Consider the following 27,280-nt stretch of genomic DNA (forward strand, 5'->3'; position numbering starts at 1 on the left):
CTGCAGCTTCCAGCATTTCTCACCACTGGCAAACCTGGCTTGGGCCTGCTGGGAGTTGCTGCTAAATAATTCAAGTCATGTAGCATCGCAGGCCAGTGGTTCCCAAATTCTGATCCTCCAGGTGTTTTGGGCTTCAGTTCCCAGAAGCCCCATCAGCTCGGCCAACACTCAATTCTGTGAACAGAAATCCTGAAAATCTGGAGGACTAAAGTTGGGGAACCACCATCGTAGCCAGTTCAAAGCCGATAATGCTTGCGCGCGGAGACTATTTTGCGGAAGCGGAAGCGACAATGGTGCGAAAGCTCTCAGACAGAACTCTTTGGTCATAGCCCTCTGTGCCAAGTACCCGGATGAGAAAGCAGCGCTTCCCCGAGGAGAGGCGCTACGACGCATGCGCATAAAGGTGGCAAAGGTAGGCGAGCCGGCCGAGGAGGGGAGCCGGGGCGCGCAGGCGCGGTGGCGGCGGGCTGAGATTTAAAGGGGAAGGACCCCCTCCGTCCGCTACCTCCTCCTCTTCAAGAGGGGAAATTATTTAAGTATTTATTTATTTTCTATTTCGGAGGGGCTGTGGCTTCCTCCTGCTGGGCGAAAATGGTTTGCGGGGGCTTCGCCTGCTCCCGCAATGCTCTGTGCGCCCTCAACGTCGTCTATGTGGTAAGTGTTTTCCAGAGGGTGAGGGAAGGGAGGGAGGGAGAGGCCTGTCAAGAAAGGTTGGGGTGAGAGTTGGGGATGGCTTAGCCAAGGCAGCGAGAGGAGGGCCTCGCCCATTTTGGGGCAACCTTTTCCCCCTTTCGGCCTCAGTGTGGGGAATCAATACGGGAGAGGAAGGGCGCTTCTCAATGGTGTCCCATTGCCCTCCTTGTGTCCCAGTATTCAGCATGAGGTGTGTGGGAGTGCTGGCTAAGCTGCATCTACTGCTAAGCTGCTGTTGAATCTTGGGAGCCTCTAGCTCTGGATCTTTCCTAACCAAGGATTGCCAGGTTGCATCTACACCGTAAAACATTCATGTTGACACCACTTTACCTGCCATGCCTCCATGTTATAGTAATAATAGTTTATATATTTGTGGAAGGTTCAGGGTGGGAGAAGGCTGGTGGGAGTTGTTGTTGGTGGTGGGTGGTTGTCTTTCAGGAGCGCTTTTTTTAAAAATCTTTATTGAGTTTTTCTTTACAGGTTAAAATCCAAAAGAAAGGGTGAAAAAATAAAATTCCTAACAGTAATAAATGGTCTAAGGATGGGGAAAAAGAAGAGAGAGAGAGAGAACAAAGAAAGGAAGATGGGGAGGGAGGGGGATGTAGAATTTACATACTAAAGATCAGAAAGTTTTAAAAACAAAAGTTTTGTGTGGTCTTGACTTCCCAACATCTTCTTTGAGGTTTCTGCCTTTTCGCTCTTCTTGATTTTCTGTTAATTCCTTTCTCCTTTGTTACTTTTCTGGTCTCTGCTCTGTCAGGGGTGCTTTGATTATATTTTGGTGCACAAAGGCAGAAGGGGGTTGGACTAGATGGCCCAAAGTGTATCTTCCAACCCTCTTTATTATTTTTATGATGATGATGATGATGATGATGAATATTATTATTAACATTGAGGCTATATTTGTTCCCGTTTTGTTTTTTTACTTTAAAATAAGATATGTGCAGTGTGCATAGGAATTTGTTCATAGTTTTTTTTAAAAAAAAACTATAGTCCAGCCCTCCAACGGTCTGAGGGACCGTGAACTGGCCCCCTGTTTAAAAAGTTTGGGGATCCCTGGTCTAGAGCTTTAAAGGTCATAACCAGCACTTTTAATTGTGCCCAGAAACAGACAGACAGCCAGTGAAGCTGCTTCAACAGGGGGGTTGTCCGCTCCCTGTAGCCAGTTCCAGGGAGCAACCTGGCTGCAGCTCTTTAGACCAGCTGAGGTTTCCGAACACTCTTCAGAGGCAGTAATCAGAGTAATCAGAACACTCTTCAGAGGCAGATGGGACGTAATTAAGGCATGGACCACCATGGCCAGATCTGGCATTTCAAGGAATGGGCATAGTTGGCACACAAGTTTTAATTGTGTGAAGACATTCCTGCCCACTGCCAATACCTGTGCCTCCACATTCAGTGCCGAATCCAGGAGGAGTCCCAAGCTGCAGACCTGTGTCTCCAGGGGGAGTGTGATCCTATCCAGCACAACCTGGAACCCCATTCCCTGGTCTGCCTTCTGACTGACCAGGAATACTTGTTTTGTCTGGATTAAGTTTCAATTTGTTCAATCCATGACAGGCACTGATTTAGAGTCAGGACAGTTTCCTTGGCATTAGGTGGAAAGGAGTAGTAGAGTTGGGTGTCATCTGCATATAGGTGGCATTGTACTCCAAAACTCCGGATGACCTCTCCCAGCGATTTCATGTATATGTTAAACAGCATGGGGGACAAAATGGAACCCTGAGGAACCCCACAGGTTAACGGCTGGGGATTCGAACAGGAGTCCCCCTGCACCACCTTCTGTGTGCAGCCCTGCTGGAAGGATCGGAGCCACAGTAAGACAGTACCTCACAGTCCCATTCCGGAGAGATGACCCAGGAGTATATGAGGTCAATGGTATTGAAAGTCGCTGAGAGATCCAGGAGAATCAGTAGGGACATACTTCCTCTGTCTAGTTCTCTGCGCAGGTTATCCACCAAGGCGACCAAAGCTATCTCTGTTTCATAGCCAGGCCTGAAACCAGATTGAAATGGATCTAGATTCTAGATAATCTGTTTTATCCAGAAATCCCTGGAGTTGGGAGGCCACCACATGCTCTAAGACCTTGCAATAGTTGTCCATTATGGAGGGGTTCACTGATGGCTTTTTAAATATAGGTCTCACAACTGCCTCCTTTAGCCTTCTCTGCCAAAGTGGGTTGGTGCCTCTCCAAACTACAGCTCCCCCAGGATTCCATAGCATTGAGTCAGGGCAGTTTAAAGTGGTGTCAAACTGCATCGATTCTACAGTATAGCTGCACCCAGGGAGAGAGGGTAGGCTTGATTCCTTCATCACGGCTAGCTTGCGTAGGCCTGTTAGTCTGTTGCATCATAGAACACAGAAAGGGGAAGGGTGGGAAGAAAATCTAGCAGCACCATTGATTTTTATTTTAATATGCGCTGTCATGAATACCATTACACTTCTTAAGACAAGGACACAGAGCAGTGGATTCAAACTGCAGGAAAAGTGTTTCCACGTAAACAGGAAAAACTTCCTTATAGTAAAATCTGTTCAATGGTGGAATATGTTAATTCAGAGCGTAGTGGAGTCTCCTTCTTTGGAAGATTATAAACAGGGGCTGGATGGTCATATGTAGGGAGTGATTTGTTTATGTATTCCCGAATAGCAGAATGGGGTTGGGACTGAATGGCCCTTGGGGTCTCTTCCAACTCCATGAGTCAGGAGCATTTTAACTATCTTTGCTTGAAGCAGCTGAAGCAATGGTGGACTACAACTTCTGGAGACCAGGGTTCAAATTCCCACTCTCTGCCGTGAAAACCCACAGGGTGACCCTGGGCATGTTACACACTTATAGTCTCAGAAAATGTTATAAGTTTCAGCCAAGAGTCTCCATAAGTCAGAAATGACTTAAGAAGTGACAAGTGGAGTGCCGCAGGGCTCCGTCCTGGGCCCGGTTCTGTTCAACATCTTTATTAACGACTTAGACGAAGGGTTAGAAGGCACGATCATCAAGTTTGCAGATGACACCAAACTCGGAGGGATAGCTAACACTCCAGAAGACAGGAGCAGAATTCAAAACGATCTTGACAGACTAGAGAGATGGGCCGAAACTAACAAAATGAAGTTCAACAGGGACAAATGCAAGATACTTCACTTCGGCAGAAAAAATGGAAATCAAAGATACAGAATGGGGGACGCCTGGCTTGACAGCAGTGTGTGCGAAAAAGATCTTGGAGTCCTCGTGGACAACAAGTTAAACATGAGCCTACAATGTGATGCGGCAGCTAAAAAAGCCAATGGGATTTTGGCCTGCATCAATAGGGGAATAACGTCTAGATCCAGGGAAGTCATGCTCCCCCTCTATTCTGCCTTGGTCAGACCACACCTGGAATACTGTGTCCAGTTTTGGGCACCGCAGATGAAGGGAGATGCTGACAAGCTGGAAAGCGTCCAGAGGAGGGCAACTAAAATGATTAAGGGTCTGGAGAACAAGCCCTATGAGGAGAGGCTTAAAGAGCTGGGCATGTTTAGCCTGCAGAAGAGAAGGCTGAGAGGAGACATGATAGCCATGTACAAATATGTGAGGGGAAGTCATAGGGAGGAGGGAGCAAGCTTATTTTCTGCTGCCCTGCAGACTAGGACACGGAACAATGGCTTCAAACTACAGGAAAGGAGATTCCACCTGAACATCAGGAAGAACTTCCTCACTGTGAGGGCTGTTCGGCAGTGGAACTCTCTCCCCCGGGCCGTGGTGGAGGCTCCTTCTTTGGAGGCTTTTAAGCAGAGGCTGGATGGCCATCTGTCGGGGGTGCTTTGAATGCGATTTCCTGCTTCTTAGCGGGGGGTTGGACTAGATGGCCCTTGAGGTCTCTTCCAACTCTACTATTCTATGATTCTATGATTCTAAGTCACACAACAATTGCATTCGAAGCAGATGAATGTCCACAACAATTCATGCTAACAAAAAAAATCAATTAGTCTTAACAGAATTGTGAGATTCCCCTTTTTCTCTTCATGAGTCTAGGTGGAACATACAGCATTATTCCCTGGCTGGCATCTTGCGGTGTGAGCATTTGTGTTATATTTCATTTGAAAGAGGAAGGCTGTAACATTTGCCCATGAGCCATTCGTTTTTGCCCCTGGGATATCGTAGGGTCAGGCATCAGAATATGAGAAGTGAACGTTGGTGGTGTAAAGCCTGGATATTAAAGTTGGATTTCATAGGGATGGTTAAATCCAAGCATGTTGTCTCAGTGTGCTGTCAGACAACTGCTATATGAAGGATGTCTGTATTTGCTACAGTGTCAGCTCATTAGAAATGTTGCTTTTTTAAAAGGTGGTTTGAATAGGAAACTGGGGCCCTTGCATTGGTTCTTTTGTAGCTATAACACACCTTGTTGTTACCCCCCCCCCTCCTTTTTATGGGAGTAATTTTATTCTCTGAATTGTTGAAATACCACTTCCAAGTTGTTTTTTCTGAGTAGCCTCATAAACTGAGATAACAATTTCCTCCAAATTTATTTCTTGTTTTTGGTATTTGAGTCCTATCAGAATTGGCCAGGAAGCAACAACAAAAACAAAAACAAAATGATCTCTGGCTGGAGTAGGTGTCAGCCAAACTGCCAGAGGGGCTTGAGCTTTTAAGGCTTTCAGATAGGAACAATAATATGATGTAAAAGATTTCTTAATAGAAGTGCAGCATTTCTTTTTCAGTAGCATACGTGTTATGTAATTTCACTGTATACTTCCTAGCTACATAATGGGCCACATTAACCAATGCCTGCTTGCCCTTCCAGGGGGAAAAAAAAGATAATATAAGAAATCTGGGACGGGTTAGGCATGAATGTATGTGAAGATGGGTGGTAAAACTGCATATATGCTGTGTTAACATGCATGTACAGTGCTGGGACCTAGATGGAAGAAAGAGCAGAACTCTAGAATTGTCCTAAGGCTGATTAGTCTGCTAATATAGGATACACTCCTAAACATACTTACTAGGGATTAAGTGGCATTGGAAACAGCTGTTAGGTCTGGGTAAAACACGCATAGGATTGCACCGGAAGGAAGGAACAACATGAGTAATAGAATATTGAAGAAAGTTGCCAGGTGCAGAATTTGGTCTCTAGCGTCTCCAGCAGATAACTTCATTCTGCACTGTTTTTCTCTTCCCTCACCTTAGGCTGAACTCGCAATAGACTTGTTTCTAAGCAGAAAATGCCCTGTATACTTCATGTAGGCAAAAAGGTAAAGGTTTCCCCTGACGTTACATCCAGTCGTGACCGACTCTGGGGGTTGGTGCTCATCTCTATTTCTAAGCCAAAGAGCCGGCGTTGTTCATAGACATCTCCAAGGTCATGTGGCCGGCATGACTGCATGGAGCGCCGTTACCTTCCCACCGAGCGGTACCTATTGATCTCACATTTGCATGTTTTCAAACTGCTAGGTTGGCAGGAATTGGGGCTAACAGTGGGTGCTCATTCCGCTCCTGGGATTTGAACCTGGTACCTTTTGATCCACAAGTTCAGCAGCTCAGCGCTTTAACACACTGTTCCACCAGTTTATGTATTGTCCAGAAAAATAACTACTTAGATGCTAGGAAAAAATCCTGGCAAATTGATCAAGGAGTTATCAAGATTCTGGATGACATTGCTGTTTCATTAATACAACTGAGGAAATCTGCCTGATGATAGAATCTGCCTGAGAAAAGCTCCTGCCTAAATCTGCTGGAAGAATTGGGTGTTCTGAGGCACATGGAGATGGTTGCACTAAACTGCTAGACTAGAATGGATGAGGAATGTGTTGCCCTCCACACAGATGTCAGACTAAAAGGCTCAGGAGCCCTAGTCAACATAGCAAATTGGGGACTCTGGGAGTTGCAATTCAGCAAAATCTCTAGAGCTCTGATTTCCCCTTCCCTGATTATTGGAATGAAAGGGAAGAAGAAATGCCAGATAACACTACTTGAATGTCAGAATGACTCAGGGCTTCTGTGAAAACTGAAGAATATAAATGAAAAACCATTACTTTTTAACTCAAGAAAATAGTTCTCTGGGAATCAGAGACCTCCAGTGTGACACTGTGGTCAATTCCTGCTAGAAATTTCCTAAATCATGCAAAAGTTAAATCTACAAATTTGGTGGCCAACTGTATTTAATTTGTGTTAAATGTCAATGATGTTTGTTTTTATTGTGAATTGTATGTTATCTTGTTTAATGTGGAAATTTGGGCTTGGCCCCATGTTAGCCACTCTGAGTCCCTGCAGGGAGATGGAGGCGGGATACAAAAATAAAGTTGTTGTTGTTGTTGTTGTTGTTGTTGTTGTTTCCACTTTCTCTGTATTGTTGTTAAAACTGGACAGTAATCATAGAATCATAGAATCATAGAATAGTAGAGTTGGAAGAGACCTCATGGGCCATCCAGTCCAACCCCCTGCCAAGAAGCAGGAAATGAAAGCTTATAGAAGATAATCAAGTCATTCAAAACATCTACAGATATCATGGATTGCTAAAAAAATGACTAGGTCTGTCTTAGAGCAAATCAAGCCACAATTCAGATTAGAAGCCACCTAGATAATTACAGTGAACTTGTTGTACTTTGGCTATATTGTGAGACAGCATGACTTACTGGAAAAGATTATAGTGCTAGGTAGCAGGTGAAAGAGACCACATGTCAGGTGAATGTATTTTAACAAGGAAGCCATGACCCTGAGTTTTCACGGCCTGAGTAGGGCCATTGACAACTGGAGATCATGGAAATGTCTCATTCTTGGGGTCAGCATAAATTAAATAATACTTCACTTAGGCAATCCCTTGTAGTTCGAGGATGATGGTCTTCCAGTCATGGGGTCTTGAGGATGGGTTCTTAGGAGGCTGAAGAGACCTGTTCTTGATCTGCATGTCCTCCCGCAGTGTTTCAGACTGTTTTCAGACGGAAGGCGGTCCCGGTCAGGGTTGGCTTAATGCTCCTTCCTCTTGACACGTTTCTCCCTTAAGCCCTCCATTCGTGCCTCTTCGAACTCCGCAGCACTGCTGGTCACAGCTGACCTCCAATTAGAGCGCTCAAGGGCCAGGGCTTCCCAGCTGTCAGTGTCTATGCCACAGTTTTTAAGGTTGGCTTTAAGCCCATCTTTAAATCTCTTTTCCTGCCCACCAACATTATGTTTCCCGTTCTTGAGTTCAGAGTAGAGTAGCTGCTTTGGGAGACTGTGATTGGGCATTCGGACAACGTGGCCAGTCCAGCGGAGTTGATGGCGTAGGAGCATTGCTTCAATGCTGATGGTCTTTGCTTCTTCCAGCACGCTGACATTTGTCCACCTGTCTTCCCAAGAGATTTGCAGGATTTTTCTGAGGCAACACTGATGGAAATGCTCCAGGAGTTGAGTGTGATGTCTGTAGACTGTCCACGTTTCGCAGGCATAGAGCAGGGTTGGGAGGACAATGGCTTTATAAACGAGCACCTTGGTATCTCTACGGATGTCCCGATCATCAAACACTCTCTGCTTCATACGGAAAAATGCTGCACTCGCAGAGCTCAGGTGGGGTTGTATTTCAGTGTCGATGTTGACTTTTGTGGAGAGGTGGCTGCCAAGGTAGCGGAAATGGTCAATGTTTTCTAATGTTACACCATTAAGTTGTATTCCTGGCATTGCAGAGGGATTAGATGGTGCCTGTTGGAAGAGCACTTTGGTTTTCTCGATGTTCAATGAGAGGCCGAGCTTCTCGTATGGTTCTGTGAAGGTGTTTAGAGTGGCTTGTAGGTCGTCTTCTGAGTACGCACAGACTACATTGTCATCGGCATATTGGAGTTCTATAATAGATGTTGTGGTGACTTTGGTTTTGGCTTTCAGTCTGCGTAGGTTAAATAGCTTGCCATCTGTCCGATAGATGATTTCCACTCCGGTGGGAAGCTTCCCATTAACAAGGTGAAGTATCATAGCGATGAAGATGGAAAATAAGGTAGGGGCAATAACACATCCCAGCTTGACACCTGATTCCACCTTAAATGGGTCACTTTGGGAGCCGTTGCTGTCCAAGACTGTTGCCATCATGTCATCATGGAGGAGCCGCAGGATGTTCACAAATTTGTCAGGGCACATGATTTTTTGGAGGATGGTCCAGAGAGCGCTGTGATTTACTGTGTTGAATGCCTTTGCAAGGTCAATGAATGCCATGTACAGAGGTTGGTTTTGTTCCCTGCATTTTTCTTGGAGCTGTCGAGCAGTGAAGATCATGTCCACTGTTCCTCTGGAGGGGCGGAAGCCGTTCTGGGATTCTGGGAGGGTGTCTTCTGAAACAAGGAGAAGGCGGTTTGCAAGGATTCTTGCGAGGATTTTCTCAGCGGAGGTTAGAAGGGAGATACCGCGATAATTACCGCAATGTGTTCTATTAAATAATAACAACTTCTTGAATTGGGGGATATTTTCTTCTGCCAAATGGATGAGGAACATTTCAGCTACATGATAATGACGGATGATGCCAAAGTGCATCCTAATATGAAGAACACACATATTTTCTTACACATCCACACATTTTCCACATACAATAGAGTCTCACTTATCCAAGCTTCACTTATCCAATGTTCAGTATTATCCAAGGCAGTCTGCCTTTTAGTAGTCAATGTTTTTGTAGTAAATATTGTAATATTTTGGTGCTAAATTCGTAAATACAGTAATTACTACATAATAGTACTGTGTATTGAACTGCTTTTTCTGTCAATTTGTTGTAAAACATGATGTTTTAATGCTTAATTTGTAAAATCATAATGTAATTTTATGTTTAATAGGCTTTTTTCTTAATCCCTCCTTATTATCCAACATTTTCGCTTATCCAATGTTCTGTCGGCCCGTTTATCTTGGATAAATGAGACTCTACTGTAGATACATTTAAAACAAATCAGTTCTCTCATAAAAAATGCATCTGAAAGTGTCACAGGAGCTGGAACAGATTTCATTTCCACTACATTTTATATCCTTACGTGTAAGTGGTGGTCCTGCTGTATCTTTTTTCAATCTCTTGTTATTTATAGTCCCCTTAAGGCACCAAATCCTGTCTGACATTGGAAGCTAAGGAGGATCATCCCTGGTTAGTATTTGGATGGGGGACAGCAATGAATACCAGATGCTGTAGGTTGTATTTCAGAGCAAGGGACTGGGAAAATCACCTCTTGAGTATTCCTTGTTTTAAAAAACCGGATGTAGTTCATGGGATTGCCGTGAGTCAACAGGTGTCTTGAGTGCACATCCACACAATGTCTTTTGAAATTTTCATCATATTATTTTGACTTTCCACCATAGGACAGAAAGGTAACAATTTACTTATAGAGGACAGAGGAAAGAAGGTGCTTAAGGATGCCACTGATCTGAGGGCTGATTCAGCTTCTCATCTTCTCTTCAGTTCTGCGTGCTCATCTATAGAACACATTTTTGGATTAAATAAAAGCCATTAATTCTTTTTAAAATATGTAATTTGTTACTGTGTAGTGATTAAATAAGGAATTAGGAGTCTGACTTCATAGCTGGAGAGAGTGATCTGTCATAGCAAATATGAGATACCATGTTAGAAGAAACATTCCTTCCTTTCTCCCTTGGAGACTGTTTTCCTGTTGAAGTGTTTTGGATCTTCCAGTGTGTGAGATGGGCATAACTTGGGGTGAGCTTCATGTGAAAGTACATTGATCATGTTTTGGTCCAAAATTATATTTTTCTCTAGACCTATTATCCTTGCTTTGAATTGAAATGTAGATCAGAAACCCTTCAGTCAGTCAAGAAGCAACTTCTCTCTTTTCTGGGAATGCACAGCATTCAGTCGTTCCTCAAAAGCTCTAGCACACTTTTTAAGCAGTAAGAGTAAAATAGATGAGAGTCACAGTTACAACACTTTCCTCCTTCTCTTCCCTTGGATGGTAGAAAAACCTCAAGTGTTGGAAGGGTTTACATGCATAGCAGAGCAACTGATTGTTCAGTAGTCAGCAGTCTGGAGAGTTAGATAGACTGAAAGGCAGTGCAAACAAGAGGCATGGTTTGCTGTGGGTTTTGGGAGCAGGGGAGAATAGGAGACTGATACATAGCATTGCTTTGGAGCAGTGTCAGGAAATAGGCAGAAGCAACCCTTATGTAATTATATTTTATATTATGTAATCTGCCTTAAGAATCCCTCGGGATAAAAAGGGAGGCTGAGCGTTAATGAAATAGATAAAATACCATGCAAATATTGGAACAGATGAGATGCAGATGCAAAGTAAAAACTCAACCCAAAGTCTGTGTCCTGTTTGGGGAATGTGAGAGGGGCTCCCAATAGATATATGTATGGAGTAGAACTGTGCAAGTCTTTGCATTTGCTATTTTTAGGTTTGTCTTTACCAGTGATTGTCTATTTTGGTCTTCCAAGAGTTTTGCACAGCTCCCAAAAGTTCCATCCAACTAGGGATTCTGGGAGCTGATGTCAAAAATATGGGTGGATCAAAGATTGGGTATAATGCATACCAGTAGTTATTAATATTTGAATGTTTCCTGCACTAGTAGTATGATGTGCTGTAGCTTAAAGTGCTTTGAATGGCTGAATGGGCTCTTCTGTTTTTTAGGGATTTGACACCTTTGATTAAAACAGCAAAATATCGTAGTTGGAGGGAATGTAACCTCAGAGAATAAAGTGCCATCATCAGGTGCTATGTAAATGTGTTGGTTCACTGTTGGCTTCTGTTGTTGACAGGCTAAAAAAGTGCTACCATAGGCTGAATGTAGACAATACTGGAATTGCTCCTAACATAACTGTTGTTTAATAGACTACTGTAAAGTTTAAACGTTTTTAAAAGGTAGCTGCCATTTTGAGACCTTGCAATACTTAATAAGCTTGTAAAGAACAGAAGGGAAAATTAGACCCTTTGAGAAGAAAATATATCTTCCTACAGTGCAAGTAATCCTAAAGTAAGAATAAAATGTCTTCTCCTCAACAGAAGGCATTTTTATGTTACTGACAAAGCTAGACATGACCTGATACAGCTTTTCAGTCCTTAGTTGACCTTATAACCCAGGGGCTTAGAGGTTCTTTAAATGGTTTTAAAATAATAGAACTAAAGCTTAAAAACATTATTCTGGGCCCCTATGTTAGTATGAGATTTTCTCAAGAAGAGTGACTTGATACATATTTAAGATTGGTTAAGAATGATCAATTGCCTTTTAAAATGACTGAATGTACCTTTTTATACTTGCAGTGTCAAAATTATTCTATTTTCCCTAATTGTGCTCAATTTGTTATTCTGTATTATATTTAAAACAACACGGGAAGGTATCATTTGTGAAATCTTGTTGGGTGGGGTTTGTGACTGTATTTTATTTGCAGAGACTCCTTCCCAATTTTCTTGAGGCTTGGGGCTTTTAGGACATTCAAAGCACTTGAAAGTGTGTTAGCATTCTTTAAACAAACTTTTAAAAAATGTGCTGTGGACAGCTTTTTTCTGATGCTTTACAAATATGCTGGTATATGGCAAAGAAAGCCTTGGAAACAGCTCCACATAAAATCCAGCCCCAGATGAAAGGCCTTGTACATCTTTATCTGTTAAGCTTGAAGTCTATAATTGTTAATCAGATGTTCAGATGTGTTAAATTGAGTTGGATCAAATTGGTTTATACCTAAAGCAGATTGTTTTATGTACATGGCTGTATGTGGCACTCTAGCAACTAAAAGAAAGAACTATAATAATCATTTCTATGTTTGTTTATGTCTTGCATTTTTCCCAATTTGAAAAACAATACAGCGAAAAACATACAAGAATTGACAGTATTAAAAATGATCTGAAACTACACTTTAAAGACAAAATACTATTAAAAGATAAAAAGCAATTAAAATTGCTCATTTTAAATGGGTACAGCACCTTCAGCTCTCTTCTTTCATTTTTTCTGTTTTAAAATCTGTTGGAATAAAAAGATTTTTGGCAATAGAAGGACAGCATGGAGAGAGCCATTTGCCCTCCTTTAGAAAGGAGTCTCGTAGTCTAGGGACAGCTACTGAGAAGAAGGCAACTGCTGTATGGCACAAAGGACTAGGGCAAATATCTCATATTAATGTGCTTAGTTGCAAAGGAGGGAAATTTCAGGGTTATGTTTGTTTTCTCTACTTTTGACTCTTCCATTCTCACCCCATCCTCAAATCTTTTCTTGCTTTCCAGCTGGTCGGGCTGTTGCTGATTGGTGTGGCTGCCTGGGGTAAAGGCTTCGGCATTGTTTCCAGCCTCCACATCATCGGAGGGGTCATTGCTGTGGGTTTCTTCCTGCTTCTCATCGCCATCGTGGGGCTCATCGGTGCTATCAACCATCACCAAGTCATGCTCTTCTTTGTATCCTTCTGTGCTGTTGGCAAAGCAGAGTTTATTGCACCTGGCTATTCTCTATAGTAATGGTTCCCAAACTTTGGGCCTCCAGGTGTTTTGGACTTCACCTCCCAGAAATCCCAGCCAGCTTACCACCTGTTAGGAACTGTGGGAGCTTAAGTACAAAATACTTGGAAGCCCAAAGTTTGGGAACCACTGCCTATAGCAACAAGCAGAAAAATGAATGTGTGTGAAGGAATTGTGATATAGCATCTATTTGTAGGTTTAAAGAAATTTCCTACTCAGGAAATAATTATGATTTTACTTTGTCTGGCATTTATGGAGTCTCTAATGGATGAGGAACGGAAATAGATGCACAAAACATTTATAACTATGTCTCACTTCTATTTTGGGCATCTTTTCTTGAGATGGATAGGTGATTACTTGGCTTTAAGACTTTTGTTTTGTTTGTGGTACATTATATGATAACCTATTGATTAAGTGTGGAATGGAAGTTAGTTAGTGATTCAAAGGCCTTACCTTCAAGCAAGAAATTGAGGATCTGTGAAATTATTTTAAAAAATATTTTCCCCAAATATTTTTGAGTTGTGGTTAGTTGGATCCGTGGATACAGATGGCTGACAGAATGTTCAAAATGTTTTGTTCATACAGAAACAAAATGTAACTATTCATATTTGCAGAGACTAGTCATTAAACTTCATACAACTTTCCCGATATGCCAGTTATCAAATCAGCGTCTCCTGTCTTAAAAACGTATGTCATGCACATAAAAGAGGATTACATATGTCTCTTGATGTTCCTAAGCTTACTGAGATCCATAAGGATGTCTCAGAATAGTATAGAAGGAAGAATACAGTCTTAGCGGCATAATCCCCATCCCTAAAACGACAGTGCCACATATTAAATTCTGGTGGCAACCCACAAATAAAAGTCCCTGATGCGTGGTGGCTCTTACTGTTTTTTTAAAATCTGACTTTTTACCTGAATAGCAGAGAGATATGTCTACAGGAAGTGGTGAGGAAGAGACATTCTTACTGAATGTTGTGCAGTTTTATTTCAGAGAAGGGACTTAATTCAAAAATATAAGGAGGAATTACCCTGTGAGCTGATCTTGGTTTTCTGGTTGATACAATTTTGTTACTGAGAAATGGGTTTTTTTTAAGGTAGCCTTTTAGGTCTTGGATGGTGATTTTGTCTGGAGGATGTTGGCAAATGTGCTAAGACCATAAAATCTGAGACTGGCAATTTGAAAGGTGGCATATCTATGATTAGTCCAAGGTAGTGTTCTGAGGAGCAGGGGCAGCAATTCTGTTTTATCATGATGCTGTGGATAATGACTCCACCCACAAGCATTTCTATTTTAGGGGATTTCTGAGGGAATAACAGAATTCATGGAGTAGTCAAATAAAGAAAGGGGAAAATTGGAGGAAGGTCTTGTGATAATTACTGGAAACACTTCTAACCACAGCCTTGTTCAAACTATTGCCTGAACACTTGGAAGATTATGTGTTGTCGAAGGCTTTCATGGCCGGAATCACTGGGTTGTTGTGTGTTTTCCAGGCTGTATGGCCATGTTCCAGAAGTATTCTCTCCTGACATTTAGCCCACATATGTGGCAGGCATCCTCAGAGGTAGTGAGGCTGCTCCAATCCCCAGACCATTCTTTTGTGGGAGGCAAGGTTGCCCTCCTCCCCGATTTCCTTTTGCCAGTAGGCAAATAATTTTTACTTAAGCTTTTAAATAAGCAGGGGGTGTTATTGGGCATGTTTTCCTTTTTAACTCTATATGTTTGTTTTAAAAAAAATTAAACGTATTGTAGGAAGCTGCCTTGGTCCAGCATTAGGAGAAAAGCACCACATAAATTAAACAAATTCGTTCCTAGACTATAAAGCCTCATCATCTTCTTTTGGGCTCATACATTATTCCTGTGGCTCAATAAAACACGCTTGTATGAAGGAGGGAGTTATTGGAGAATGTTTCAGAGGAAGGCTAGTGTCTGATACAGACCCTTACCGTTTTAGCAAAGAAGCTCACTTTGAAGTAGCAAAGCTTTATTTCAGAATAATAGGAATAAGCTACTATCTCCTAATTAATGTCAGAATTGGCAGGCATCATAAGCATCATGTATTTATAGATTGTGCAATTCAGATATTTTGCACACTATTTCTTCATTTGTCAAAGCACCATAAATATGAAAACTTTTCACAGACTTTCCTTCATTGGCCAGGTTATCAAACCATTGCCCCATTCTTAGTCTCTCAATTTTCACGTGAGAAAAAACTTGGGCACTCTCCTCTTCTCAAAACAAAAGCCATCATGCAACCAAAACAAGATATGCCTGCATTCCTAGCTAATGAGATATTTGCTGTGCCATCCTACACTAAGCAATTCCTTTTTACAGATTCTCGTGTACTGTAATTCTATTACATATATGAACATTAAAGTATGTACAATTTATACAGTGTTCCCTCACTTATCGCGGGGGTTACGTTCCAGGACCACCCACAATAAGTGAAAATCTGTGAAGTAGGGACACTATATTTATTTCTATGTGTGGAGGAGAGCAACCCCTTTTTATCTCCAACCCTTCCCTACCCTCCCCCCTCTTCCTTTATTTCTCCCTTTCCCACCTTCCAAAACCCTTTGCACACCACAAAAACCCACGAAACAGTGAAAATACCGCGATAAATGGTTACATTAATATTGAAAACCCGTGAAACAGCGAGGGAGTGAAAAGTGAACTGCGAAGTAGCGAGGAAAAATTGTATAGCTATAGCAGAATACATATGGCAACAAAGTAAAATATCAATGCATGTTTGACATAGCTACAATGGTCATTGAGATTATACACAGCAAAAGCACATGGCAGAACAATAAAGGCCAAAGCAGCACCTAACGATAGGATACTGACAGCTGGTATTTTTCTTGAGAATATCACAGGAATGAGCAATGTACATTGTCCAGTTTGCATTGATACTACATGTTCAATTCATCTGGGTTGATAAGAAGTATCTTTAATTAAAAGGGGATTCCATATGTTTGGGGAGGGGGCAGAGTACATGCTTTGAAGGTAGGAAGTCTCAACCCTTGAGTCTCTGCTACTTCCACTTAAAGACAGCCTGTACAACTTGGCCCTTGTAAAAGGGCCAATGTTTTAAAAACTTCTGCAGGTCATTCCTCCCTTTCTGCCCTGACTAGGAAGGCAGGCATGTGAAGGGCCAAGCAGTGAAGAGGAAGCCCAGCCCAGCCTGCAGGCCACAGCAAAACCCTTTGTGAGTCACATCTGGCCTGCAGACTGTATGTTGTGCAGGCCTGTATTAAAGGGATCTTTGGGGTTTGTTTGTTTGTTTTTTTAAAAAAAGTCTACATCTCCCCTTAGTTGTAGCCAACAATGTTATTGGGATGCTAAAATTTGCTGTCCAGAAACATATAGAGCAGTGGTTTTCAACCTGACGGTCCTCAGATGTTTTGGCCTTCAACTCCCAAAAATCATAACAGCTGGTAAACCAGCTGGGATTTCTGAGAGTTGTGGGCCAAAAACACCTGGGGACCCACAGGTTGAGAACCACTGCAATAGAGGGAGAGGAGAGGATAGGATGTTGCCCTTCCTAATATAGCAGTGGTTCTCAACCTGTGGGTCCCCAGGTGTTTTGGCCTACAACTCCCAGAAATCCTAACAGCTCGTAAACTGGCTGGGGTTTCTGGGAGTTGTAGGCCAAAACACATAGCAATACAAAGGTTGAGAACCACTGATATAGGGGGTCATAGTTGCATGCAACCTATTGACAATTACTGTCAGGGATTCTGTGCAGTCATAAAACTCCTGTTCTTGCAGAAGTGGCTCTGTTAGTTCCAGTTAAGGAACAAGGTATCCAAAAGCGCAGTTGTAGTGATCTTCTATTCAAGCAATCAAACACGCAGAGTCTTTTGTTCTTTCCCAAATAAGCAGGAAGGCTTTTCTTTCCCCTTTGTTGCAGCAATATACAAAGTATATGCAAACTTTACAGCTTCTACTCACAGCAATAATTCCCCAACGCACCATCCGTCCCTCATCAAACTTACTCAGTTTAACTACAACCTATATACTACTCCCCTTGCATTAACCGTCACACCCTAATAACAGTGGCTTACTCTTTTACAGGTGGTTAGGCCAGAGGTATTAACTCTGCTATCACTTAGGCCAGTGGTTCTCAACTTGTGGGTCCCCAGGTGTTTTGGTCTACAACTCCCAAAAATCCCAGCCGGTTTACCAGCTGTTAGGATTTATGGGAGTTGAAGGCCAAAACATCTGGGAACCCACAGGTTGAGAACCATTGACTTAGAAAATGCCAGGTAATTTCCAAATCCTGACACTTAGACATAATAAAAATATTATTAACCTATTTCATTGTATGTGCATAATCCTGGAGGGACTCATGATGCATTTGACATGCAAGATTTTGTGCACAATATAGTACATAAAGCAAGTGCCATGTGGAAAATCCGTTATTCAAAGACAATCAGAGAAGGAATACAGTAGGCCTTTTAAAACTAAACAACAACAACAACAACAACAACTTTATTTATATACCTCTCTGTCTCCCCAAAGAGACTCAGTTTTAAGAAATAAGCATGGGAATGAGAGCAGAACATTATACAATTGTAGTTAAAAATAGATAAATGGCAAACAATTTGTGGCCTTTGCCTTTCTATAGTAAGAAATCAGCAGCAGTTGAGTTTTCTTATGTTTACTGAGCACCTAAATAACTGAATGTGTTTCAGTTAATAACTGGAAGGGGTTTTCTTTGCAACTAAGATTTTTGGTTTTTTACCTTCGCTGTATTTTTCCATTCATTTCCTTAATGTAAACCTAATTCCAGTATATGATAATTCTAGGGCTAGTCTTTATTTTCCAGTTTGGGATTTCCTGTTCATGTCTGGCTCTCAAGAGAAGTAAACAAGTAAGTATGTTTTGCTTCCTGATTTCTGTTGAGGTTTGAAGGGAGCTTGTACAGTGTTTAACCTAAATATCAAGCCACAGCATGTTCAGTTCAGATGGAGACTCTTGGTTGGAAAAGGGCAGATTGAACTGAGACGTGGAACAAAGAACAATAGGTAGGGTGCTTAAGGGTGAAAATTGCACCTCCTGGAACAGCAGCTTTGCTCCTTTAGACCCGTGTTACAAATGTAAAGATCTGGAATCTGGTGCATTAACCAAGAATAAAACTTATTAGAAGAAACTGCTATGCTGTTATTAGTAGTGGATTTTCTGTTTGCTGTCTAAACTTGACAGTGGGGAGAGAATTTTTGCTGCCCCAAGCAAAATGGGAAAATCTTTTATTTTGTACATATGATTTCAATGTATCAGTTAGTTGTGAATATTTTATAAAGCACATCTAATCTTTTCCTTAACTGAGTGACTTTTCCGCATTGACCAGAGATGCTGAACAAATGACAGGGCAAACACTATGTCTTCAATAGCATGAACAGTGCCTGAAAAAGTTACATTTTTGAAGTGCAAGCCCCAGAATTTTCATCCAAACGTGCAAGGAATTGTCAAAAAATACCTTTTTCGGGTTCTGTTTCTGAGTGCATTTTAGTTATTTGCATGCATTTTCCTCAACCCCTGCCCCCAACATATATATCTCACTGTATACCACCAATATGATTTGATTTTTGTTGCATCTTGAACTCCCCTTCCCCTTGCCCATTTAACTACCAGCTTTGTGTTTAAGAACAATAACATCTCTGCTTCTCTACACCTGACTTAACATGGTTGTATTTAAACAACCAAGAATCACCTCCTGTTTTGGATATAAAGATTTATTTTATCGTCTCTTAGGAAAGTCTCTTGAGTGGTGCCTGGAAAATAGTGAAGGTCGACACCAAGAAATCATTGGAAATTAATTTAAACTGCTGTGGACTATTCAACGACACTGAATCTGCTGACACATTCAAAGCTGATGTTGATTCTTGTACTGCAGTAAGTGTATATTCTTGGAATAGTTTTATCTTTTCAAGTTCCAGAAAACGGAGTGAAATTGCTGCTTGGCTCTAACCTGCTGGTTATCCCGGACTGATGTTTATTCAGTTAATGCAATGCCTTCAATCAAACACCTTTGACTTTCCTCTAGTTTGTTGTGTGAAATTGAAAATGATGTATACACTGTAGATTAAACATTATTGTGACCCGAACATTAAATCAACAAAAACAAACTGGCACTTATTTGTTGCATAAGTGTTCACTCTCCTCTTTCTGTGATACATCAAATAAATCCCTTTGAATTCCAGTGTGAACAGTAGGAACATGAAGAAAAAGGGAGGATCTTCCAAAATCTAAATCTTCATTAAATTACTACCTCCTGAATTGGTGGAATGTACATTACACAGCATTAAGGGTTGTGGTTTTTTGCCTCATATTAGGCCTCATGGTGCTGGTTTTTTGGAGGATGTCACTTTCTCTGCCAGTAGCTAATCCTTTCTGTCTCTATATTGCCTTGCCTGGTAAAGAAGTGATAGCCATGGCTTTCAGGTGTGTGGTTTTTGGCTTCATTCTTAGCCTCATGCTGGGCTTTTTCATGGCCTGATCAACTAAATGGCACCTGATTAGGCCTTCCCTTGGAAGTCAAACTCAGACTCAGAGCAAGTCACAGGCACACACACACACCCCTTCCAAAATACAAATCTTCGTTAAATTGCTTGATTCCTTATTGAGGAGCGGGTCCCAATTGTGACATCCATAGGTGTTATGTTAGGCCTCATTGTGTAGCTTTGTATTTATACACTGCCCTCTTGAGTGCTACATATGGTACATCTTTTTTAGTTTTGTGGGCCCTTGCCCAAAACGGAATGGGCTTTTTAAAGTTGAAAAACCCAAATTAATTTAAGTCAGATAATAAAGGGTATGTGTGCCAAGTTTTGTTGTTAAGCCATGTAGGAGCTTCTGTTGAACAAACATACTTAGCTTTCATATAGATAACTGGTCCTTTGAGCCTAAATTTAAATTATAGCCAGGGTCCTTGTCTCTTCCTTCCAGATGTAGTCCTTCGCAAGTTTTTTTTCCAGATTAAGAGTTCCTTTGTCTGATGCACTTTGGAGTCATTTTCTCTTCCAGCTCTCAACTGTGATCGTTTTCAACTTCTTTTTATATTATTTGCCTGGGAGCTTAAGTGCATTTCTGGGGCATGTTCATTCTGTTTTCATCTACTGGACAAATTTCTTACGTTTTACTGTTGTAAGGTCCCCAGTCTTTATGACCAAGGAACATGTTTGAGTTGCTGTTCAAGGAAAGACAACAACATGCTTGCTATGAGTTCTGTTAACAGTGACAAAATGGCTACCATGGGTGCCTGGCAATGTACGGAAGACATGTAAAGAAAGGAAACTTTCACCTCTTCTAAAGAAAACATTGTCTTATCCAAGCCATTCCTGAAAATGATCACATCAGAGCCCCTGCCCACCGGAATAGGAGAGAAGGGTGCTGGAAAGCGGTACAAATGAGAGAGTTTGCTATGTTATTGAAGCAGTGTTGCATGACATAGTGAGCGGTTCTTTCTTGCCACAATTTCTACTCCATTCTAAGTTTTCCATGAGGTTTTGCATTTTTAAAATAGGAATCAAACTATCCTGATCCAGAATGCTGAGGGCCATTCCTAGGTAAAACCTCGTCCTATCACATTTTCTGATGAACCCCATTGAAGAGCCTTCCTCCTTCTCCTATCTCAAGACAATATACAGACTTCATATTTGGAAATCAAGTCTCCTCCTTTGATTTTTACTGAGGAAGACATCTAGAGATCTCAAAACATATGCCTTCTTGATTGGCCTGATAAAGGTATTGTCACAATCTGGATTTTGGAATAGGTTTTATGGTCTACTTTGACTTAAATTTTGATTTAAATGAGGCACAAATGCGTAGCCCCAAAAGTGGTTGAACTTTGCCTTTCATACACCCCAATTAGCATTAGTCTATCAGTGTCTAGAAGGCTACAGTTTTGTTGATTTCACAGCTTTATGTTCATAGCAGCTACAAACTTTTTTCAGAATAACATATAGAGTCTTACTTATCCAACCTTTGCTTATCCAACGTTCTGTATTATCCAATGCAGTCTGCCTCCTGATCAGATCCACAACTGTTTCTCTAGGCAGCAATGTGCAGCAAGCCAACACACCCAACAACACAAGTGCAGCCACACCGCAAATAAGTGGCAGACTTGTTGTAAAACATCATGTTTTGGTGCTTTATTTGTAAAGCCATAACTTAATTTGACATTTAATAGGCTTTTCCTTAATCCCTCCTTATTATCCAACATTTTTGCATATCCAACATTCTGTCAGCCCATGTCGCAAGAAGGCATTTTTACCTAGTCAGATTTGAGTTGGAATTTCTGGTCACATACCACAGTGAAAATAATTCACATAGCACATTTTCAAAGAGGCTGCTAGTCAGCCAGCCTTCAGAAGGGAGCTTCCTTGACGTTAATAGTGGAGTGACATCATGTGTCTACATATTAATTTCTGGGTTGCTATGGTATTGATATTTAGCTAGAACTACAAACTGCAACCGTCAGCTTTCGTATAGAAATTAGTCTGTTTTATTGCCTCACCTTATGTCTTTTTTCAGTTTGTAGCAATGACACATCCACTTTATTTTGGGAATATACAATTATGTATGTGTTTGAAATAATACTGGTGTATAGTCAGATCATTCACTGGCTATAGTTTCACGTGATCAAAATTTTTGCAACATATTGATGGGACTAAAGTTTGTATGATTGTTTGTTAATTAATGTAAGGTAGTTTGTCAAGGACTGAGCAATATATTAGGTGGTTTGTCCAGGACTTGCTCCTTCAAACATTTTCAAAAAAGCACCTGATTTAAGTTTTGGGTCAATCAACCAAATCTTGTATTGATGAGCCAAGCTATTAAATATAATAGTTTACAATTTCTTTCTGCAGCAAATGTGGATGTATTGATTTCTCTCCATCCCAGTCAGCAAGAGTATTTAGCATGTAGGGACAAGTTACACTTTTTAAGGATATTTGGGTTGAATTGGAAACATTTTTTTCTGGTGTAGTGCTCATCAAAATCAAACTTTTGAGTAGGGAGAAAGAATATGGCCTCTTAAGTGTTTTTACTTCTGAGTTGCATCATTATATTACATAGTCTTCAGATCAACCAACAAATTAACTGTCTTTGTGAAATTCTGCCATTTTAGGGTTCCTTGTTCCCTAAATAAAAGGGTGTTGTAGCTCCTGCTGTGGGACAACTGCTTAGTCGTTGCCATTGGCTATGTGTGAAAGTATAGTGGAACCTTGACTTAAAAGTGCCCCAACTTAAGAGTGTTTTGAGTTAAGAACTGTTGCTCAGCCTGGGTTTTGCTTTGACATACAAGTAGAATTTTAAGAGCTTGTGCCAGAGTAAGCGCTAGTGTCAAAGTACAGCGTTTTAGGGCTTCAAGGGAGCAGCCTCGGTGCCTCATGCTTTTATCTGCTTTGAGAGATGTCTCTGCTTTGTTCCTGTCCGTTTTGGGAAATTGCTATTCACTTTGCTCTTGTCTGCTTTGAGGAACTTTGGATTAGTTGATTTTGTGTAGTTTATATTCCTGTATGTTTGACTTCATAAAGAGAGAACAGGAGAGAGAGGGAGAGAGGCTGAAATGAGTACATCATGAAGAAAATGCTTCTACCTCTTCACTTTGTGCTTCTACCATTGTGCCACAACTTTCTGCTTCTACCATTTTAAAGTTGATCTTTCTTTTTTGTTGTTTCATGTGACTGTGCATTTATACATTATTTGTTATTTATAAAGTACGTTTTCATATTTAAAAACGTACAACGCCGGCTCTTCGGCTTAGAAATGGAGATGAGCACCATCTTAACTTAACGTCAGGGGAAACCTTTACCTTTTTTAACAAAAAAATGGGGGGGGGGACAAACCGAACCGATTAAGAGCATTTTTAGTTAAGAGCTTTGTCACAGAATGAATTAAACTCTTAAGTCAGTGATTCTCAACCTGTGGGTCCCCAGATGTTTTGGCCTTCGACTCCCAGAAATCCTAACAGCTGGTAAACTGGCTGGGATTTCTGGGAGTTGTAGGGCAAAACACCTGGGGACCCACAGGTTGAGAACGACTGTCTTAAGTCAATGTGTCACTGTATTTCAAACATCATGATTCTCTCCCTGCAATTGTCAATCAGAGTCACAGTTCATTTTGTCATCTTCTACAGGCTTGCAAAAAGACGAGGTGCCACACTTGTGGCGTGGTAATGATGGAACATGCAGGAGAAGTCTTGAAAATCCTTGGTGGAGTTGGACTCTTCTTCAGCTTCACAGAGGTAATGCTTTCTCTTAGGGCCAAACAGTGGGACTACTGCTTTTCCTCCTCTGGATCTGTTTCTATGCTGCTGTGAGATGGCATTGCGATAGGTGCAGACTTTTGAGGCATGTGTAAGTTATATCTGTGAAACTTCTCTTTGCCGCATAACTCACTAATAAAGAAACCAGAGCTTTCCCAGAAAGACAAAGATCAGAAGTCTATCTCTATTGTTCCCCCATCTCTTCTTGAAATCTTAACAGCAGAACTCTAGATCACAGTTCCTTCCTGTAGGCTTGATTATAATGTTTTAGATGCAAGGCCATAGTAGTTAATCATCTACACACCTCATTTATTTGATTGTAAGACACCATTGATTGTAAGTCACACCCTAGTTTCAGTACCAACAACAACAAAAAATAAGATACACCTGCGATTCTAAAATTCATCCCATTTATAGAGATGTTTTATAGGAAAAATTGAATCTTAGTATCACATGGTGACTTGGTAGTGCTTTATGAATGAAATCTCTTAGCTGGGTTCTTTTTTTCTCTTTCAGATCCTTGGAGTGTGGCTTGCCATGCGCTACAGAAACCAGAAAGATCCCAGAGCCAACCCTAGTGCCTTTTTATAGAACCCCGCCCTCTCCACTTCTTCTCATGCCTCCTATTCTTTTAGCTAGCTGCTTATCACCTATATTCAAGTTATCTCATTTCCATCACTTAAAAACAAAGCACCTTTTGCAGCCCTTTGAAGAAAGTAAGAGAGACTTTGCCATTGTGCCAAACTGCTGATTGGGGGAAATTGCATAGCAAATGCTGCGTCCTTGAGCATGAAGCCTTTGGCAGGTGGCAAAGGGACCTACTGAGACAAGCAAACTTGGGACCATGACTGGTATAAAATGATGTGACCTGCCAAAGTACACATAATGCTGCTCCTTACTACAATCATTCTGGTGTTTTTAAAGTTTGTACTTTGGGATTGTTACATTCATTGCTGTTTTTAAACTCCCTGAAGTTGTTCCCTTTGCCTTGGAAATGCAAAGGGCTTGATGCAATTGTTTGGTCAGTGGAAGACACAACGCCCGTACCATGCATTGCTTTACATTGTGTTTGTAGTAGTCTCACTTGGACTAATGTGAAATAGACACAAAATAACCCAGCAAGAAAATTCAAAAGATTTTACATTTTACACAAACATAAGGATTAAGTTATTATTATGTGTGTATCTTTTAAAAAAGGAACAAACCTCAGTTGACGTTTTCTTGAATTCCTTGTTTACAATCATTGGTACAGGCTACCTCTTTTTAAAGAGAAAGCAGAGGCCTGTGTAAACTTGCCCAGAGAACGTAATAACTCATTATGTAACTTAAGGCTGTATCAATGTTACAGATTTGCAAGGTGGCTTGATAGTGGTTTTTCTCTTAATTTTTTCCAGCAAGAGGGACTTGTCAGTCTTTTAAGACTGAGATTCCCTGTCCATTTGCAGTACTACTATGCCTATGATTCCTTGATTGGACAAACTGTTGTATGTTGCATTGTAGATATGCCCTGCTCTGTTTGGACTCCTATCCCTGTGTTCATTTTGTGTAAGGATGTATGAGGGAAATAGAGGTAGCTCCATGGGATGCTTTGTACATTGGTTTTTGAGAACTTACCTCCAAATTTTGTTCCAATGTCATTTTGAACTTCAGAATAATTTTGGTTCTATATGAGCAGAGACTATAGAATCTATAACCACAATTCGGCTGGAAACAGAAATGCTGTGAGCTGGCGTCATGCTCCTTCTGCACTACTTCAGGTTAGCAGTCTTGGAATAAGTTTTATTGGGCTATGATTCCATTCTCCTAACCTAGTGGTTCTCAATCTGTAGGTCGCCAGGTGTTTTGGCCTACAACTCCCAGAAATCCCAGCCAGTTTGCCAGCTGTTAGGATTTCTGGGAGTTGAAGGCCAAACATCTGGAGACCTACAGGTTGAGGACCACCCTTCAAAATCTTGGTTCATGTAGAGAAATCATGCATCTTCATGGTAGTATGCTGCCAGTTTCCTACCCAAGAAAGAAAAATTAATGCTCATGTTCATTAATGAAAGATCTTAGAATCCTGCAAAGGTCACTTTTCCATTCCCAGCATTGTATCATCACCACACCTTGGAAAGCATCCATCTTCGCTTCTTTCTGAAGCAGAGACTGAATGGGAGTAGAAGGCTGTTTATGACAGCAGAGCAAAAGATCAAGTACTATTCCACATCACCAGAGACTGAGAAAGGGCAGGTGTGATGCACAACAACAAAAACTGCAAGGAAGGGAAGATGATGATTGGAAAGGACTGCCTTCTTGCTTGTTTACTTCTCCAACATAGCACCAAGAGTGTTTCCTTTTCCTACAAGCCACTTCGTAAAGTGAGAAAGAAACCTCCCAGATGAAGAAAGACTCTAGTGTGCTTTTGGATGGAGACCAGCGATTCCCTTAACTACCAATACAATGATGGCACATGCCCACCTGTTCTTAGTGAAGGTTAGCACTTGACAGAGCATGTCGATAAAGGCATCAGAAGGAAAGCTTAGGAATAAAGGTGAAGATCTAAGGAAAACCATTAGAATTTCTATATACCATTAATATTCAGTCACCAGGCTATTTATTTTGGGGTGGCCTTGTGATGAGGCAGTGCCTCTTTTGTACAGAAGCACCTACATTTGGAGCAGATAGAAGTAGTTTGGCAGTCATGTACTGAGAGTGCTCTGTTCAGCTCTAGATGAAGGTACATCAGAGACAATGACTTCCTCATACAATTTACTTAGTACTTAGGGATAACCATGTGGGAATACAAAGCATTAAAAAGGTACGCTCTATAATCTGATGTGCTTCCTTTTCAGAACAGTAATTACTAATAAACCTTCTTGTACTCTAGTCTTCTCCGGTTAAAAGTCTCAGGTTGGGTGAGGAGACTTTTGCTGATCTGTATGTGTACAGAGATTGGTTGAATCAAGATGCCATGCACTTTACGGGAATACACAAGATTTACTCAGCCAGGGAATATAGATGTATCTCATCCTATTCATGTCTGACTTGACAGATGCCTGCTTGCCATTATTTTTAATTTAAAAGGGGGGAGTTTGACTTGCTGCTTCCCTTTGGTGGATGGCTTTGAATGCTGCATATTTGCTAGAGACTATCCTTGCCTTTCAATTAGTGGCGGATAAAGGAGGAAGAGTGTAAGGGGCTTAACATTTGCATAAACACTATGATGCTCAATATGTTTCAGGTCACCTTTCCTTCTGATGGCTTTGTTGAGAAGTACATGCTTCTACCATCATGTATAACTGGATTACTCAAATTGTAGATTCGAGTTGCCGTTACAGATCATTTGAATAAATACATTTCTGTCAATCTCAAGCCTCTTTTATTCATTAATTTGTGCCTCAAAGGCTGCAAGTGAGAATGTAATTATAGAGTGAATTTACTTTCAGCAGCATGTTTTAAAAATAGAAATTTAGTTATGGCGTATTTCCTTCATTTCTGGTACTGTTATGAAAATGATCTTCCTATACTGGCCAATTGTTCACTAAAAATAGAGATAACATCTTTCTTTCCTTTAATGTACCCTTTTTTCAGACCTAAAACTTCTGCCTGCATGAATTTTTAACATGTCCAGGGTTTTTTTAGTGTCTATACTGACTGCGGTCCATGCAGTCATGCCAGCCACTTGACCTAGGAGATGTCTACGGACAACACCGGCTCTTTGGCTTAGAAATGGAGATGAACACCAACCCCCAGAGTCAGACACGACTAGACTTAATGTCAGGGGAAAACTTTTACCTTTTTATACTAACTGAAGAAAGCAGGCAATTGGGGAATAGAGCTCTGAGGAAGAAGAGAGGCATGCCAAGTTAGTTCCCAAAGCAAATAGTTTCAGTGAGCATAATTCATTTTAGTTGGGTACTGAACATTCAGTTGTTAACAGACAATTTGCTGGTATTATCAACTTA

At 41.1% G+C, this 27,280-nt stretch overlaps 1 protein-coding gene across 1 annotated transcript; it reads left to right on the top strand.

Moving 5' to 3' along the window:
• The first annotated feature begins 411 nt into the window (after positions 1-411).
• tspan31 (tetraspanin 31) lies at positions 412-26,681 on the top strand. The gene is made up of 6 exons (XM_008103519.3): positions 412-654; positions 12,838-13,005; positions 17,859-17,939; positions 18,821-18,961; positions 23,208-23,315; positions 23,853-26,681. Exons 1-6 carry the CDS (start codon positions 592-594, stop codon positions 23,925-23,927), a joined length of 636 nt encoding a protein of 211 aa, XP_008101726.1. The 5' UTR covers positions 412-591; the 3' UTR covers positions 23,928-26,681.
• Positions 26,682-27,280: the final 599 nt, after the last annotated feature.

Source organism: Anolis carolinensis, unplaced genomic scaffold (assembly GCF_035594765.1).
Source record: "Anolis carolinensis isolate JA03-04 unplaced genomic scaffold, rAnoCar3.1.pri scaffold_20, whole genome shotgun sequence".
Classification (NCBI taxonomy): Eukaryota; Metazoa; Chordata; class Lepidosauria; order Squamata; family Dactyloidae; genus Anolis; species Anolis carolinensis.